General features: G+C 35.6%; 1 protein-coding gene across 4 annotated transcripts in view; it reads right to left on the bottom strand.

Moving 5' to 3' along the window:
* The window catches only part of LOC145290933 (rabphilin-3A-like), a 1108728-nt gene that overhangs the window by 73385 nt on the left and 1022013 nt on the right, over positions 1-13330 (bottom strand). For all 4 annotated transcript variants that reach the window (XM_080136654.1, XM_080136564.1, XM_080136609.1 and 1 more), the window contains one exon: positions 10588-10711. In XM_080136654.1, coding sequence (XP_079992780.1) covers positions 10588-10711 — 124 coding nt within the window. The remainder of the gene's footprint in view (positions 1-10587; positions 10712-13330) is intronic.

The following is a 13330-nucleotide window of genomic DNA, read 5'->3' on the forward strand; positions in this document are numbered from 1 at the left end:
GGTTAATTTAATTACTCAAGTTTTAGCTGAAATAATTATGAACAAAAATTTTGTAGAAGAAGAATATGTTAAAACGATAATCATGTTGGTCTTTAATTCTTCACAGAAAGGTATCTACTGGTCATCTGCTTATTAACATACAGTGATAAATCTCATGGGCAATAACTACCTTTCATTACTAGACACGTGCAATTTGTTAAAAATTTCATTAGATTTTATCATATTTTGTGAGAGTTTTGTTTTGCCTTTCAGCCATTCTCAACATATTAGATGCGAATTTACATATAAATTTCTAAACTTCTAAATGGAATATTTGCATGTATTAATCCATTTATTTATAATAGCAAAGTGGTTTATCCCGTTTTTGATATTTGTTTATTTCAAGTAATTATAAAAAAAAAAAGGCTTTATAAAATATTAGATCTGTTAAGAGATTATTTAATTGTGTAGATTTGGAAAAAATAAGGAACTTAGAAATACATATACATTAATAAATATGTTGCACCATGGTTTTCTTTATAATTTTCAGAAAAGACACAAGCTCAACGTGTAACGCGTGCTGGACAGAAACAATTGTTCATTATTCTCATATCTAAGTAGTTATCTCATTAGATAGTGACGTCTAGATGTTTAGGTGGTTATAGAAGTAATGTAGAAGCCAACGTTTCTGGGCATTTATCATTTGTTGACATCTATGCTGATGACATGACCATCTATGGCAACACATCAAAGGCCATCAATGACAATGTTCTCTCTGATTCTCTCTCCTCCGATCTCAAGCGCGTGTTACAGTGGGGGAAGAGGTGGCTGGTTACTTTTAATGCATCTAAAACTAAGCTCCTATATTTACATCATCAACGCTCTGATCCCCATCTGGCATCAATTGAAATGGATGGCTCTCGTCTAGGGGAGGCCCCATGTTTTGATAAGCTTCTGGGTTTGACCTTTACTCCTGATCTGAAATGGAACATGTACATCAAGTCAGTTGCGAAGGTCGCTGGAAAAATGGTAGGATCCTTCTACCGCTCCAGAAGATATCTCACTACTGATACAATTCTCTATCTATATAAAAGCCAAGTATGTCCAAGGATGGAATACTGTTGCCACATCTGGGCAGGAACTGCTAAAAACAGCCTATCCTACCTTGACAGAGTACAAAACAGACTTTGTGGCTTAGTGGGTGATGCCCTTTTCTCTTCCCTGCAACCTCTCTCCCACAGGAGAGACGTTGCGAGCCTGTCTTTGTTTTATCGTTATTTCCATGGCAAGTGCTCGTCTGAGCTGCAATCTCTGGTCCCCCTCGCCAATCTTTCATGATAAATACCCGTCTAGCTGAAACCACTGTCAAAAATTTCCCCCACTCCTTATCTGTGCCAAAGCCAAAACGTAGATTCCATGAACAAAGTTTCTTAGAAGTGCACGCCTGTGGAACTCTGTTCTGTTTGTCTGTTTCCCACTTGACTACAACCTGGATATCTTCAAGTCCAAGATAAATAAATTCTTGATGAATCGCCCCCTTAAGTAAGACTTTATCAAATCTCCAATACTAACGTACTGTACATGCAATAACCCTTATCCTCGAGTGGCTTCCGGGCCTTGATAAGTGGTGACTACTTTGTAAATAAAAAAGTGTTTTTTTGTGAAAGTTTGGCAAGGGGGGGGGACCATAGATTGGAGTTCAGTCGAGCTCTTGCCATGAAAATAGCGACAGAGCAGAGAGGCTCATTATGTCTCTTCTGTAGGAAAGAAGTTGAAGGGAAGAGAAAAGAGCACCATCTACTATGTTCAAAAAGGGCATCACCTACTAGGTTTTGAACTCTATCAAAGGATAGGGTGTGCCAAGCAGCTCCTGCCCAGATGTGGCAACAGTACTCCATTTTAGAGTGTACCTGGCTCTTATACAGATAGAGGATTGCATTGGCAGTGAGATAGGTATTGGAATGGTAGAGTGATCCAACCATTTTACCAGAGATCTTGGTAACAGATTTCATGTATGTGTACGATTTCGGATCAGGAGTGAAGGTCAGTACCAGAAACTTGTCAAAAACATGGGAGCCATTCATTTCAATTGGAGCATGATGGGGATCAGAACAATTATGATGAAAGAAGAGAAGCTTGGTTTTCGGTGCATTAAAATTAAGCAACCACCTTTTTCCCCATTGTACCATGTTCTCAAGATCAAGTATGAGGGAATCAGAAAGATCTTGGTCATTGCTGGCTTTTGAAGTGTTACTAAAGATTGTTGTGTCATCTGCATAAATGTCTACGAATGACTTAAGAATATGATTTGGGAAATCATTGAAGAAGATCAGGAACAGGATTGAGCCCAAGATGGAACCCTGAGGGACCCCAGTGTTAATACAAAGAGTTTCTGATCACTGTCAATTAACAACTACTCTTATAAGCCTATCAGAGAGAAAGGATTTTATAACTGATAGGACATTCCCAGCTATTCCATAGCTGGCGATCTTGTGAAAGAGACCTTTATGCTACACTCTAAAAAAGCATTTGATATGTTAGGAGCTATTGTTCTAGAGATTCACTAATCCTCAGTGTGATATAACAGTTCATATATCAGCTGTAGATTTTGCAGAACAGAAACCATGCTGCATGTCATTGAGCAGGTTGTTTTTGTTGAGGTGGTTGACCACTTTTCTGTTTATCACAGCAACTTACTCATGATACACAGGAGACTACTGGTCGGTCTGTACAGAGAAAGAGATGACTGATCCTTAGAATTTTTAAATACTGAGCAGACATGATATTTTCCAAGGTGTTGAGAAGCATTTTTCCTTTTTCTGAGGATTGAGAAATGTGGCAAAGGTCGACAGAGTTGTTAGAGCAGAGAATAAAAAAAAGAGCAAAGAATGATTCTTGCAACCATGTAGAAGAAAAACTGTAACATTACCCACTAATATGGCATGGAGAGGCCCCACCAAAAGCATGGTCCAGAATTCTTTGATTAAATGGCAATACAGCAGCCCTAGTACTTTGCATCTGCAGATAGGATAGCTTCCTTGGGGATAATCTAAGGTCCGTGTCCCTGATTATCAGGTGGATAACGTCAGCCAAGGTAAAACGTTTACTTCCAGCACCCTTATTAATGACATGGCTACAAGGATAGAAATAGGGAGAGAAAATAAGGACATCTCAAGCGACTGCCCAGAAAAAACTGCCAGTCCAGTGTACAACTATTTTCTTCTTCCTTTGTCAGAAACATTGTTCATTGTAAATGAGGACTGAGTGACAAAATAGAAGAAGCGAGAGTTACAGAGCTGCCAAAAACGCATCCGCAATCCCTTTTTTACTCTCCATTAAAAAAACAACAACTAAGTATTGTACTTAATATAATAACCCTAACCCTAACCCTAACAGTGAAAGTTACAGAGCTGCTGAAAACGCATCCACAACGCATTTTCTCCTCTCAGTGAAAAACAGTAGAATCAGATTAGGAGGATCGCTTGACAAATATTGATATTAAGCTTAAAAACGGCTATGTTGTAGTCAGTAGGAAAGCAGTCCTATGGTATTGTATTTCACGGATGGAAAGTACTTAGAAACAAACCCAGTTCATTAAAGTTCTATTTTTTTTTTTTGTACACAGAATAAGAATGGAAAGTTTTTGCAGTGGTTGTAGTCAGAAGAGTACTTACTGTGAAGGTTTTACAGGGGAAAACCAGAGATTGTAGTTCCACTAAATAACTATCATCCAAATAACTAATAGACAAAGGCTAGCAATGCTTTTTTGTGAGAAAAAGTCTTTAGAGAAGGGATCACCTCCACTAGACTGCAAGTTTGATTTTATAATCTGTCGAAGCAAGAAAGACTGCACTGAGTTATACCATTCCAGATACGGCAGCTGTACTCTATCTTAAGATATATTTGACTTATGCAGGAGAGAGGATCACGTCAAGAGTCAGGTACTTTATGGGGCTGTGGAAGGATTCCCTAAGTCTTCCAATTTTCTGTTTTTAGCAACAGATTTGATGTAAGACCATTTTTTAGGAAATTGCTTCAGGCAAGGCATGAAGCCACTTGATATAAGGAATTAAAAAAATAAATAAAAAGGAAACTACTTCAAGGTTAAAAACTAGTTAACGATAAGTGTGAGATGGACAGATTCCAACCCAGAAAACAGCAATTCTTCTCCGTTTATCAGAAACCTCACTCATTGAATGTGAGGACTAAAAGACAAAATAAAGGAAGCAAGAGTAATGTGATTGCCGAAAGTAAACTCAATCCCCACTATTTAGAAAATGCTTTTTTATCACCTTCATGATCCTTATGGACATTGGAATAAACATAGAATGTTAGAAAACCTTAAGTCTTGGAGCCTTATTTTAATTTTTATCAAAATCCATGATTTGGATTTTAGAAACTGTCTAAAATTTACGACTTAAGCTTAAGGGGTCTCACAGAAAAATTGAAATTTGGGGAATTTTACTTAATTGGTTTCTAATAACTATGGATAAAATTCCATTTCAGATCTGGAGTAAAAAAAACTTAGTCCTAGAAACATATCTAAAAGAATTTACACAATGTTACGTCTCTTTTAAAATGGTTTATGTTAGCATTAGAAGCAGAGAAAGGCAAGGTTTCTCATTTCTATACTCCAAATATATGAACACAGACGATAAGAATATTCTAAGACTGTTAAAAGGAGGAATCGCCACAGATAAGTTCCTGCATATACCAATTATTTGCAACAAATATTTATTCTATTTCTTCCCTTTCACTTCTTCGCAATACAAATTGTTACAAGTTTCAAATCATGTTCGTGTTCCTTTTCTGTCGTCTGTATCACGATATATTTTAACTATTGAAAAATCACAATAGACTTGGCTTTTATGGTGTTGGAATGAATGAGAGTTGATTATTTTGATGAAGTGAGCTGAATTCTTGACGTACGATGAAGATTTGCCTATGATTAGGGTGATTATATCTTATCTACCAGTACTGGCCAATGTATATATAGAAAACTGTAAAGAAATGGCATTAGGATCAGCACTACTAAAGCCAATAATATGGCTGCGAGCTGGATGACACATTCATGCTCTGGCCCCTACCAGAAAGATGTTCAAAGATTAGTGAACCATGTGAACGCTATCTGTCCATTTATACAGTTCACAATGGAAAAAAAAAACCAAACATAAATTATTATTCCTAGATGTGATGATAACTCACACTGATCAGGGGTTTATATCATCTGTATATCGAAAGCCAACATTTACTGGACAGTATCTAAACTTCCACTCCCATCCATATAATGTAAAGAAAGGAATCGTCCGTTGCCCATAACACCGAGCAAACGCAATATGTAATAACAGTAATATATATCAAGAGGAGATGGATAGTTTAAGAGAAACCTTCCACCGAAACAACTATCAAGAAATCTGGACAAAACACCAAATAACACCACCTGAAAACTCACCACAGTTCATATACTATACATGAAAGGCTTGTCAGAAAACTTCAAAGAATATGCAATTCGTATAACATCAGGAGATTATTGAGAAATACTTCGATTCCAGTAGCATCTTTTGCGAGTCAAGCTCCCTACAGAAAAAATCATGACTAAGAACTACGTGTACGAAATCCCCTGCAAATGTGGAAAACTATACAAAGGTGAGACATATCATCCACTAAAAGTAAGGTTAGAGGAATTGAAAAATCAGATATGGCTGACCGTATCTAGAGGGAAAATGGAAACTATTTATCCTTATGGGACGAAATAAAAATTATAGACAGGGAAAAAAGGTGGAAAATAAGACGACTCAAAGAAGCAACGTATATGATGGGTGACAATCAATTACTAAGTAGACCTAGTATCGAATTTAACACCATATGGGAACCGTTAATAGATAGTATATATAGTAATAAGTAGGTACTACAATATATATATATATATATATATATATATATATATATATATATAAAATAAAAGTTACAATAAGTTTACTTAGGTAATCAAAATGGTAAACTTAAAATATATTATAAATATTAAAGAGTTAATATTTACAAGTAAAATAAACTCAGCCAGATATAAAAAGCTCAATAAAACCGAAAAGGAAATAGAGCTTTGAATTTTTTGACTCATCCAGCCTTGACAGACGTGTTTCAAATATTATCTCTAGTACTTTTCTTTTAATGATTTGGAATTCATTCCATTTGCACTTTTTTCCAAGGAACTCTACCTTTTGGATGATTTTGGACCATTTGGAATTTACCCAGTGGATTGAAATTTTAAATTCGACCGTTTTGGATTTTACCATTTTTGGATTTTTACCCTTCACTGGACTATCCATTCATGTGAAATCTTTTTATTATTTTTCTTTTGCCTCCTGTTCCCCTTACCTCACCCTTTTTTTTAACCAAGTAAGATCTTTGACTTACTTGTAGTTTCATTAAATACTTATATATGCAAAATCCGATCCTGCATTTTGCTAATTCCTGCCCTTTGATGAGAAGGAGAGTATTTCTTCGAAACTCTGCGGATTAAGGACTATCCACTTATCTTGTGTTTCCTTTTTTAAAATTAAATATGTTTTTAACTCTTTTTCAAGATGTCTTTTAACATATTTTATTAATCATTTGTTCATATATATATATATATATATATATATATATATATATATTATGACAGTAGAGTTTAGTTTCTTAGAAGTACATCCAATGAAACAATATGTGTCTACCAAAAAGTGCTAAATGAGTAAAGAGAGAAGGTATATAAAATTTATTTATACAAACATTGATGGCTACATATGTGCATACATTTTTTGTAATTACCCGTGCTGGGGAGATTACGTCTTCAGGCCAAGAATTTACCTCGAAAACGAGAGAAATTCTTGGCCTGAAGAGGTAATCTCCCCAGCACGGGTGATTACAGAAGCATGTACGCACATATGCACATCAATGTTGTGTATAAATAAATTATATATATATATATATATATATATATATATAATGATCGTCACTTCTTGACAGAAGAAGACCATCTTTCCTTTGCTTTATTGTTGATTATTTATCCATTTCCATGTATTTTTAAAAATATTCTTTTGTTTTTGTTATTTCATTTAATACATTTTATAATTTTTTTTTTTTTTGGGGGGGGGTATATACATTTATACACACATACATATATACATGTGGAGATGTGGTCAAGATGCATTTTCTATCTTCTGTGGGAACGAAAGTGACTCCTCAGACCAGCCCTGCTCTTACAGTCTATTGCAAGGGTCATATTTTAGCCGAGATTAAGGGACACCAACCAGTACTGCCTTACTGTGAACATTCACATGACGCTTCAGACCTCCACTTGATTTGCAGACCACAGAACAAATAAAACATGTGCTCTGCATTGTTTCCCCCCCCCCCCCGTCAAAGAAAGACTGATTTCCATGTGATTGCTTGTGGCTAGCTAGACTGGCTCCGGATAAAATCATTTTACTGCATAAATCACAGACGTGGTTCAGCACAAAAGCCTTTGACAGACCTGATATATCTAACAGATTTTTCTTCCGGATATCACGCTTCATTTTTGCATGCTCAAATTTTTTCTTCTCAAAACTGTCACTATATATATATATATATATATATATATATATATAGTAATAAATAGCAATATTTACATCTAGAAATAAAATAGGCTTGTAGAATTCGTACTAGAATTGTTTGCAAGGATTTGTGGCACAGAGGATACAGTACTTGAAAATATTCAGTTGTAAAAGTGACATTCTTTTGATGGTTGAATATTCAATCATCAGTGTGAGTGACGAAAATACAATTGCGAATTACTTAGGAATTCTATACAGTCATGGTTGACAGAACGAGAACATATTACCCCCTGTAAATTAAATAAAATTCCGTGCAAATTCCCAAGTTCAACAGAAAGATTCCCAAGTTTAGCAAAATATACCTGAAGAAGGTCGGAGATTACATCGACCAAAACATTCTGAAAATGATATGCAAGATGAGCACAGCCTGAAGAAGCCAAATGATATGAATATCCAATCCTCATGTCAAAAATTCAGAAAGGGAAAATTATTTTGTTTTGGATTTTACAGAACATGATTGAGTTTTCCAAAGAGAAAGGATAACAAAAAATAACAACATCAATGTTTTGTACATTTTACATCGGGAATCTTCAGCCGGTATCTTCAGACAGCCTGATTTGGTAGCACTAGATTTAGTGATAGGAGAGGAGCTTGGTTTTAAAGGAGTTAAACCTAGCAAACCATTTTTTTTCAAGTAGAATAGGTATGAACGAGTTTGATAGCAGAAACATCTTTCGTTCAGATTAATACAGATTCATAAAATAAATGATTTATTCTAATGAACAAAATAACTGGTTAATCATGAAAGCGTTTTCAGCAATTTGTTCAGCCATATTAACATTCAGCATACTAGTAGATTTAATGAAAAGTCAGCAACAAGGACAAAAGTTTTATATTAAAACTGAATCTTCGGTACTTCTTTATTATTTGTAACAATCCGCATTTCAAGTAAAAACATTTTGATATTCTGATGTGCCATGCAGCAATAAGTATCCTCACCAAATATTGGGGGGGGGGGGGGAATGATCGAATAGACGACCCCCTAAATCTTTTTAAAGAAGAAACAACAGTTTATCGTATTTCCTTGATCCGCCATCAACAAGGTTAGAAGTAACCGGAAAACCTAAAATACCCATTTCAGATAGAAAATTAAAGAAATTTATTTAGATAAAAAAAACAAAAAAACTCTTCTATGTTTGGTTGGTTGGTTGTCTTTGTTTTACGGCATATCAACCCTTTTCGGGTTATTTAATGCCGAATCCAAAGATTTTGAAGAAAAAAATTTTAATAGAATATATTTGTTGTTTTCAAGTCATTTTCTATTTAACCCATAGTTGGGACCCTAACAGGTACTACCACTCCGGGTCAGAGTGGACCTGGGAGCAATGGTAATTAAAGGGTGGCTCCACACTTCCCAAAGCCCACAAGCTGGGGCCTCACCACTGGATATAGTTTAAGGTCATATCCAGGACCCCCATTGAGGGACTTTTACCCTCTGCAGGGGGGCAGTCGGTGTATTCTAATGCCCCACCGACAGGGCCGCCTTCTATGTTTAAATTATTAACATCCATTTAAAAAAAAACTGCTAAAATGACAGACTGCAGTAACCTCCCTTGTTTTAATATTCAATATTTAATATTCTAAAATGCAGCAAAACTAATTTATGATAAAATTAATTTTTACTTGTAATAATCTTTCACTTAATCATTTTTCCCAATTTTGGTGAGTATACTTATTTCTGCATAACAGGTAAGTACATCAAAGTATTTTTTTTTTTTTTTTTTTTACTAAAAGTGTAAATTGTCATTGTGACCATTAATGAAGAAGCACTGGATCTTCCAATACAGGGTTTCTTTTGCATAAGTACAAGTGAAAAAGACAAAGAGGGTTTCATGTAAGAATGGATGAATACAATGTTTAAATTCTTGATTTATTTTGATAAGAGTTTTTAAGAACTTGTTTTGTTTTAGAAAAATTCTCACAGAAAACATGGCAAAGCGAACAACTTTCTTTTTTCCTCTTTTCTTTCTGCAGATTTAAAGGTTTTCAAGTGTTTTCATTAAAACTTAGGAAAAACTTTTAGACATTTATGACGTCAAAAGAAAACTGTAGAAATTTATTAGTTATCCTTTAGAAGACAAAATGGTATAGATAATTAAAAGAGATAGAAAATGAAAGAGAGGGTTGTGGGAAGAGATAGAAAATGAAAGAGAGGGTTGAAGAGTGAGAGATAGAGACTGAGAGAAAGGGTTGAATAAAGACAACTAGAGAGAGAGAGAGAGAGAGAGAGAGAGAGAGAGAGTTAAGGAGAAAGATTGGGGAAATAGAGGGCAGTATATATAAAAAGGAATGAATAGTATAAAGAAAAAAAAAGGGTTGTGGGAAGAGATAGAAAATGAAAGAGGGTGTGGGAAGAGATGGAAAATGAAAGAGGGTTGTGGGAAGAGATGGAAAATGAAAGAGGGTTGTGGGAAGAGATGGAAAATGAAAGAGGGTTGTGGGAAGAGATGGAAAATGAAAGAGGGTTGTGGGAAGAGATGGAAAATGAAAGAGGGTTGTGGGAAGAGATGGAAAATGAAAGAGGGTTGTGGGAAGAGATGGAAAATGAAAGAGGGTTGTGGGAAGAGATGGAAAATGAAAGAGGGATGTGGGAAGAAATAGAAAATGAAAGAGGGTTGTGGGAAGAAATAGAAAATGAAAGAGAGGGTTGAAGAGAGAGAAATAGAGACTGAGAGAGAAGGTTGAAGAAAGACAACTAGAGACTGAGAGTGTGTGTGAGAGAGAGAGAGAGAGAGAGAGAGAGAGAGAGCGAGCTAAGGAGAAAGATTGGGAGATAGAGGGCAGTATATATAAAAAAGAATGAATAGTATAAAGAAAAAAATATTTATATATTTACTTGCAAATTGATTACTTCACAAAATGAACTTTATTTGTAATAATATGTATAAAACAGTTACTAACCCAACATGTCTATTATACATACAACCATGCATATATATGTGTGTGTTGAATAAAAGAGTCTGATCTTACTTACAGGAAGAGGTTTTTCCAAATAGACGGTAAAGTTTTTGGTCTCATTTGGCTTCAATCTTTTTAGTGGTACCCTGTATTCTCCGATGAAATCATAACCAAACGCATCTTCGTCCAAAACTGAGAGTCTGAACAAAAAAATACAGAAAAGAAAAAATTCATTATCATCCATTTTTGTCATTTGTGAGTTTTTCTTTAACATCCAACTTGCCCTCCCTTATTTTGTTCATAATATAAATCACCTGATTCAGTACATATACATGTATATAATATGGGGAATATAAGTTACATAGCACTTTATTAACTCATTAGGTCAATGAGGACAAAAATGAAAGGAAAATGTAAAAGAACCTCTTTAGATCGTGGCATTTCGAGGCTAAATGCTTTTCATCAGATGATGAGAAATCTAGCATTATAACACTATATGGGTATACAAAGATAAAACCGGCTTGGGAACATTTAGATTTGAAATGAAATGGGGTGAATTAATGGGGAGTTTTAAAGGGGGTGGGTATAGAAATTAAGAAATGTTGGTAGGGGAGGAGGTAGACAACGGTGTGGGACGAAGAAGAAAGGACGAAAAAGGAAGTAAAATGGATTAACAAATAATAAAATAGGTTGTTTGTTTGTTTGTTTTACGGCATATCAACCCTTTTCAGGTTATTTAATGCCGAATCTAGTGATTTTGAAGAAAATTTTTCAAGTCGGTTTCTATTTAACCCATAATTGGGATCCTAACAGATACTACCACTCCAGGTCAGAGTGGACCTGGAAGCAATAGCAATTAAAGGGTGGCTCCACACTCCCCAAAGCCCGCAAGCTGGGGCCTAACAATCGGATATAGTTTAAGGTCATTTCCAGAACCAATAAAATAGGTAGAAAGAAACTACAAAAGAACATTTTTGGGAAAAAAGATAAAGAAAATTTAAAATAAAATGTATAGTCCAACCAAAGTCCTTGGAAAAGTAATCCAGGTGTGACGACAATGGTCCAATACAGGTTGATTTCAAAATAAACTCCAAAGCAATACATTTTAGCAATTATTTAAACATAAATTCTTTCTATTATTACTTTATTCATAAAACGAGTAAGACAATGATTCGGTTATGTTGTTTAACGGCATATCAACCCTTTTAAATTATTTAAGGCTGAATCCGGTCATTTTGGTAGAAGTTTTTATGTTCAAGTTCTTTATATTTTTAAATATTAATGATATATCCTGCGGTGGGTGGCCGTAATAAAAGGATATTCAAGAAAGGTATTCCACCAGGGAAATAAATGGATAAAAAGGTTCTGAAGTAATAAAGAAATAGAGAAGTTTATTGAAAATATTTACAGCGACAGCATGTTATGTTTTTTAAGTGTTCCCGCCCAGGGAAGGCTCTGACAACCGGTGATCACGTTCTTTCGATAAAAAGTTCCGGCGGTGAATTGCTCATCTCGCCACAACACCTCCCCCAAGACAATTTCTCCCAAGAGAATTTGGCTTAATATCGTTTGCTTTTTGGCTTGGGGCTCAGCCGGTTAACTTTTCTTTTCACCCTTGTACTTTTTCTCCTCAATATCGTTTGAGTGGGTGGAGAAGCTGGAACTCTCAAATCTGGAGTAAGTTCTGTTAAGGGTTGGGGAATATTAAAAGAATCATACAAAACCTCTAGGGGCAGGTCATTTTCTTCTGCCTGTTTGTAGTCATCAGTGTGTCGAGGTCTTAGCTGATTTATATGCCTGCGACAGTCGAATTTATTACTTCTTACAGAATATAGCATGTGTCCGATTCTTTTCATGATAATCCCCTCCTCTCCAAAATTTAAAAATTTTTTCCACTCCTGTACCTCAGGAAGAATATTCTGTCACCAGGTTTGTAAAACCTTGTTGGAAAATTTTCTTTTGTTGTTGTTACTCTGGTTGCACTTGGTAAAATTCTGTCAAATACAGATCTGATTTTCCGTGCAAACATCAGTTCGGCTGGTGACGAACCGGTATCAGTGTTTGGGTTCGGAGTTATCCTGTACACCGATAAAAATCGTTCAAGACTCTTCTCGTCAGTGTCCATGCCTTGGTTTTTCTTCAAGGCTCTTTTGAATGTATCGACGAACCTCTCTGCTAGGCCATTTGAACTTGGGTGGTAGATTGCCATTGTTAAATGTTCAATGGCTAGAGCCTTGCAGAATTCTTCAAATTCTTTGCTGGTAAATTGGGTGCTGTTGTCGCTGACAATAGTTTTAGGCACTCCAAAACGACTGAAGAGAACTCTTAGTGCATCTATTGTACTCATCAAAGTAGGGTGTTTGTATTTAAACACTTCTGGCCATTTTGTGAAACTGTCGACGACCATTAAGAAATAATGTCCATTTAAAGGACCTGCATAATCGATATGTAACCGAGTTCACGGTGTATCAATCTTTGGCCACGGTTGTATCTGCACAGGTGGTGCCTTTGCTGCTAGCTGACACCCTCGACACTCTCTTACGAGTTTTTCAATATCCTGGTCCATCCTAGGCCAATACGTATATCCACGCATTAAAGCTTTCATTCTCGACATGCCTGGATGACCACTATGAAATTATTTTAAAATTCTTCTCCGAAGCGTAGTCGGTATGACGACTCTGTCTGCGTACATTAAGCTTTGAGCACAAATGGAAAATGGAAAAATTTTAGGGTCTTTCTTTGATTTTCCATTTAGTTGCACCAACTTTTTCATTTTCACAATATAATCATCCTTTTCTGCTGCCTTATTTATTTCGTCT

The sequence above is a fragment of the Euprymna scolopes genome, chromosome 1, assembly GCF_053919585.1.
Source record: "Euprymna scolopes isolate OS-2025 chromosome 1, ASM5391958v1, whole genome shotgun sequence".
Classification (NCBI taxonomy): domain Eukaryota; kingdom Metazoa; phylum Mollusca; class Cephalopoda; order Sepiida; family Sepiolidae; genus Euprymna; species Euprymna scolopes.